At 32.4% G+C, this 6055-nt stretch overlaps 1 protein-coding gene across 1 annotated transcript; it reads right to left on the bottom strand.

The window, feature by feature from the left end:
- Positions 1-467: 467 nt before the first annotated feature.
- On the bottom strand, positions 468-1694 carry LOC105791357 (uncharacterized). The gene is made up of 2 exons (XM_012619397.2): positions 813-1694; positions 468-702 (listed from the first exon to the last, which is right to left on the bottom strand). The coding sequence occupies exons 1-2, from the start codon at positions 1602-1604 to the stop codon at positions 679-681; spliced, it is 816 nt and encodes a 271-aa protein (XP_012474851.1). The 5' UTR covers positions 1605-1694; the 3' UTR covers positions 468-678.
- Positions 1695-6055: the final 4361 nt, after the last annotated feature.

Consider the following 6055-nt stretch of genomic DNA (forward strand, 5'->3'; position numbering starts at 1 on the left):
CGCCACCAAATTGTTTAAACATGCATTTCATAATTATTTTCTTGCACAGTCCCTGTGGGTACGACAACTCTACATTCTTGTCACTTTATTACTTAATACGATTGTGTACACTTGCACATTTTCATCGTTCCAACCATTTTGCCCCTTTCTTAGCTCGCCTGTTTTCTGTTTAGAAAACTTTTCCAATCAGATTCCCAACCAAGTTTTCAACTTTAGTTTCAGTTTACTTTTCGGAATACTTTGAGAAGAGCAATGCTAGTTGTGTTTCACATATAAATATTGAAGTATTATGTTAACATTGAAGAATGACGTCTATTACACGATTACACCGATCAGGACAGATATGCTTCTGGGGTAGTGATTCTTATACGATATATTGATTATTTTATTTATTTACGCTCAATTAATTTATTCTGTTAGTATTAACTATTTCATTTTGCAGTAGCATATTTCAAAAAAAAAAAAAAAAATCAAACTCTCATCTAGAGCGAGAGGTTTAATCATTAATTCATAACGACATATTACATTATACGCGAACATCAACAAGATATATGTATAAGGGCTAATCTTTATTCTCTAGTTTCTTACATGGCAATTTTATTTTATTGTAGTTTATATTGTCTGGCTTTCATCATGCCAACATCTCCACCATGTACATGCATGCATATCTAGAATTCCTCATATTGCTCTGCTTACCCAGACCTGTAAATAGAAATCATTAGCTTTACAACGAAAAAAAGAAGAAGAAAGAGAGATGAGGTGAATATTTTGATTGGGTTCCATGTATTGGAGAAAATAATAAAAAGCATTACCTTCTTCTTAAACCCATAATCATCGTCGTCGTTGTCACTCTCAGAGTCACTGCAGCTGTTATCACCCGAATTATTCCTTATCAGACCCTTAGCCGAGTGGTCGTAGCCAGCATGGTATCCACCTGTTCCGCCGTTGTACTGGTACTGCTCTTCCTTGGAATGGCTGTTATACTCGGCTTCAGTATATCCAAAGCCCATGTTTTTGGTAGGGCCGTAAGCTTGGTTCTTGACGAACCCGTTTCCATGTCCGGTGTGTTTGCCGCGAATGTGCGGCTGGGTACGCGCCATCCCATTCATCGCGTACTCCCCATACCCATTGCTCTCTTCATAACCGTAAGCCTCAGTTTTTTCGTAGTTTCCATGATTATCGAAACCATGGCCCATTCCGCCATTACTTTTCTGGTGTCTAGCGGCTGCGGTGGGGCCCCCATATCCATAAACACGACCTTCGCGTTTTCCGGGGCTACTAAAGCCATAGGATTGCATGTGGGCAGTTGCAGTATTGGAGTGGGAGCCGAAGCCATTCCGAGAAGGACCATGAACTTGAGTTTTGAACATTGGAGGTCCAGTTTGGGACTTGTAGGTGGCGTAAGATTGAGCATTCTCCTCATCCCAGGTTTCAGCCATCCCATAAGCTTTCTGGGGTTTGATCATCCTATGGGTGGGCTTGCGGATTTGGTTATAACATTCACTTTCGGTGTAAGCCACTGCATACCCATTCTGGCTTCCTTTGTATTTGTTGCTTCCCCAATCAGCGTAGTGTCCCATTGAGCTGTCACCGGTCAACCCCATTCTCACACTCTCTTCTAATCTGTTATTGCTTGATGATTAACTTCATTGGAGAAAATTATATATATAAGCGCATGGTAGATTGGATTCCTTCTGGTATGCACAATAACCAGAAAGTATGAAAAAAGTGAGATGGTGCCTTTCGGCAATCAAACACAGAACAAATTCCACATATATATGATAATTTTATATTTTCTTGATCATTGGCATCTTTCAAGTCCATCATATGTTCATCATGTGCAGCGGACGTATGATTGCATGTTGTTCTCTCAAAAGAATCTCTTTGCCAAGTTCAATCTCCAAGTTTCTGAATATATTCCTTTTATAACTTTAAATTTTGGTCCATTCTTTTGATGATTGAGTGGAGAAAATAATCATTAAATGCAAAAAGTATATTTCTTTTTCCACTACTTTCTTCCTTTTTTCTGGTATCCAATTTGGGATTGCAATATGATGAGTCGTGACATATCATAAGTTTGTAAAAGTGGAATTGGTACTGATATGAAATGCTGATACTTTTTGTTCTAGTTACCAAGATTTTGCATGAATATTAAGTTTAGTTTGGATGTACATAGGTTTAATTTCGATGAGATAATAAATAAATGGAGATGGTGAGATTAATTATTATAACGATGAGATTGGATATTGTAAGTAACAATGAGAATAGAAACTGTCGAAAACATCTTTTGAAAAACAAAAAATTTTAGTTTTTAGGTTGTCAACTTTTAAAAAAAAATTGGGAGTCGCCACCAATCTTTTATTAAGGTGTGATTGGGTCACCTAAAAATGACTTTGGTCTACAAATTTTAGAAAAACGGGTCCGGGAGTCGGTTACGTATGAGGAAGGATTAGCACCCTCATTACGCCCAAAAATTGGTACCTAGTTAATTGATTAATGTCTTAATGTCGAAAATTTAAGAAAAAATGTAATCTTTAACAAACTTAAACGTTGTGTATTAAGACCTTTCTCTGTTTAGAGAAGCAAAAATGCCACACCCAATACGTTAGGGCACAACATTCTAATTTCCTCCAAAATGAATTGGGCCAAAATACAAAGTGCGATAAAACTTCAAAAGAACATCCACTTATCCGAGATTTAAGAAATCACACCCAATACGTTAGGGCACGATTCCTTTAAAATCCCAAACTCGGAATATTTCCTTTATTATTTAAAAAAATCTTCATTTCGAGAAACCAATGCGTCACATCCAATACGTTAGGACACAACGTGTTGAATTCCCAATAATGAGTTCTTATTTATTTTTGATTAAAGAGGAATGCTCGATTGTTAGATTTAACGAAGAAAATCGAACCCAATACGTTAGAGCTCAATTTCCTTGAAAACCCTAAATACAAGCATTCTCTCTATTTTGAAAAGTTTGAAATCAAGTTAAAAATGATGTAATGCTACATTAAATATACAATACAATAATAAATAGAAATAATACATACAAATAAAAACAAACAATGTCATGTAAAGCATCACATAAACGAGCAACATAATATAAATGATAATATAAATGAAAGCACAAATTAATAAACAAATAATAATAATAAAAACAGCACCTAATATATTAATTGAAATTTAAAGACATTCACTTAACTTACATATGAAATTTTGGGTTAAAATTCTTATAAACAAAATATAACATATTTGCAAACATAAGAAAAAAAGTATGTAAAAACATCTATTCGCATATTTTTAAAAAAATATTTATATATATATATATATATAAATATAAAACAATGGTCAAAAATACTAATATATATATACATATATATATACGAGAAGAGGCATGCATGTATAAATTATAAAAATAATCACATAAAAAATAATTACATTATGTTAAAACAAAATATGCATATGTATTATATATATCAAAACAAATTAATATATAAAAAATATATAAAAACTAAAATTAAAAATAAAGAAAATAAAAAAGGGTTAATTTGAATTGTAAATAAAATTTTAGGCAAATCAGTAAATAGATGGAGACCGAGGGACCAAATTGAGCAGCGCATATTACGTAGAGGGACCGAAAGGAAAATTTCCTATTTCCCTAAACGGCGTCGTTCCATCGAGATTGAATTGGAATTTAAAATAAATAAAAGGCCTAATTTTTAAAGAAATATAAACTTAATTGCAAAAATGTTAAAAGGCGGAGGGGCTAAAAGCGAAATTTTCCCCTCCGCATAAAACACGCGGATCCTGGGTCCGGGTCGGGTCGACGCGTGGATCCTCCCCTCAAAACGGCGCCGTTTTCAATTAGCTATTTAAGCCAAAATAAAACCAAAAAATTTATTTCAAAAACATTTAAAAAAAAAACAAAAAAACCTTTTAAAAATTCTCTCAATCTGTTTGTCCTCCGGCCACGGGCTGATCATTGGACAGTCAACGGCCACTATGCCGGCCGCCGATCTCGTGCCAAGCACCACCATCTCATGTGGCGGAAAAGGAAAAAAATCCTCTTTAGCCTTCTCAACCTCCTTTACCCAAATCGGGCTTAAATCTCGTGAAATATTAACGAAAGAACCCTAAAAGCACTAAAACCTTTCGACTTCGGTGCGTCTTTCATCGGAGACGACAACCTCCATCATTCACGGCGTTACGGGCTTGAAACACAGGTTGTGTCTTCCTTTTCCTATTTACTTTATTCGTATGTATATAATGGTAAAAAACAATAGAAAATAAATAAATAAAATTACAAATAACAACCTTTTGATTCGATTTTGTTCTCTATATTGCGAAAGTAATAGCTTTTTATTTCGGTTTGAAAATCCATTTGTTATAGTGTATTCAGGGCTATTTTATAGCCATAATAATAAAAATGAAAATGAGGAAATAAATCTATCATATTGATTTGATTTGATCTTGATTCCTTGATTTTTCTTTCCTTCTTTGTGTTTGCAGCAATTTCATGGAGATTCGGCCTTTGGCGATGGTTGCGGCGCTATTGAAACCCTAGGGTTTACATGCATAATTTGGGCCACCGTAGATTGGGCCCTTATTTGTTTTATTAATTGGGCCATACGGGTCTGCTTGTAAATGGACTGTTTCTTTTGGGTCCCTTTTTTTACCCGGGCAAAATCCGTTATTACAAAAACAATCATGAAGTATGTGTTTAGATTCAAACACAGTTGTATAGTGAGATGAGAATAAAAAATAACTATTAAATACATTAGATTAAAATTTTTTATAATTTATTTATATATTAAAGATAATTAAAATTTTAATATATAATATATATCTTTATTAAATAATTATATTATTTTTTAAGAAATTATATTATTAAATATTTTCTATCAATAAATAATTTTAATACTTTTATAAAACATAACAGAGTAAAAAGTAATTATTCAAAAATATCTTAATAAAATAAATGAATAAAGTTAAATTTTAAAGGTTAATAAAATAGAAAAGTAAAATATTGACTATTATTTGAAATAAATTAATTAACAGTAAATATTATAATTTATTATTAAAATAAATAAATTAAAAACTATTATCGATAAAAAGAAGCATAATATAACAGTAAAATAGACAAATAAAAGATAGAATAAAAAGGTTAACGATTATAAAAATAAGGTTATAATAGGTACAAAAAAATTCACTGGCCCTGAGAGTAATTTTCACTAAACCAAAAGGATACAGTAGAAAGTGAGAGGTATGGTGAGTTCAACGTATTACACTGTTGGTTATCCAAACAGCAGTTGAAGCACGTTTGGCACTAGAGGCGAAATTAGGGGTTATAGAGTCCGGATCCTCTTAAAATAATTTTTTTTATTCAGGCTATTTGAAATTTTTAAAAATTTAAATTAATAAAAGTAAAATCACACTTTAATCTATTAAAAATGATAAAATTTTAATTTTATTTTTCAAAAATTATAAAAATATAAATTATTAAAATAATAAAATTACATTTTTATTATTATGAAAATTACAATTTAATTTCTACTCCTAAAAAAATTTCCAAAGCTCCAATTAGGCTTTTAACTACACCTCACTGGAGTTAAAAGCAATTCCTTACTTCATCCTGAATTCAATCACCATGGTGGGTACTTCTGACAAAATTCTCTAGTCTTAATTACGGCTGAATCCATTTGCTTTTTCATTATGGTTGTTAAGACGTTGAAACATGAATAACTTGGAATTCATAATTGGTATGAATTGGGAGCAGCAGCAATAAATATGAACCAGTGCAGTGGTTGGCGGAAGCATTAGCTGCTGTCACTGCTGGATGGAAGAAGGGTTGGCAGAGAGTAATGAGTGAGGCATCTCATGCATCGGCTAAACATACCTTTCGGATTGATCAAGACTTGTATTGGCTCCTAGAAATCCGGATTTTATTTTATCTATCAAATTGTTATTATTACTTTTTGAGCATATGTAAAAATAAACAAGTTAAAAGTTAAAATGATTCATTCCTATAAAAGGCAACCAACAAAGGAGAATG

This window comes from Gossypium raimondii, chromosome 8, assembly GCF_025698545.1.
Source record: "Gossypium raimondii isolate GPD5lz chromosome 8, ASM2569854v1, whole genome shotgun sequence".
Classification (NCBI taxonomy): domain Eukaryota; kingdom Viridiplantae; phylum Streptophyta; class Magnoliopsida; order Malvales; family Malvaceae; genus Gossypium; species Gossypium raimondii.

Bases quoted from the DNA above. Each gene is read 5' to 3' on its own strand.
- LOC105791357 (XM_012619397.2), bottom strand. From the start codon at position 1,604: ATGGGGTTGACCGGTGACAGCTCAATGGGACACTACGCTGATTGGGGA. The intron at 703-812 runs GTAATGCTTTTT...TTCTATTTACAG, and splicing joins ATTATGGGTTTAAGAAGAAG to GTCTGGGTAAGCAGAGCAAT.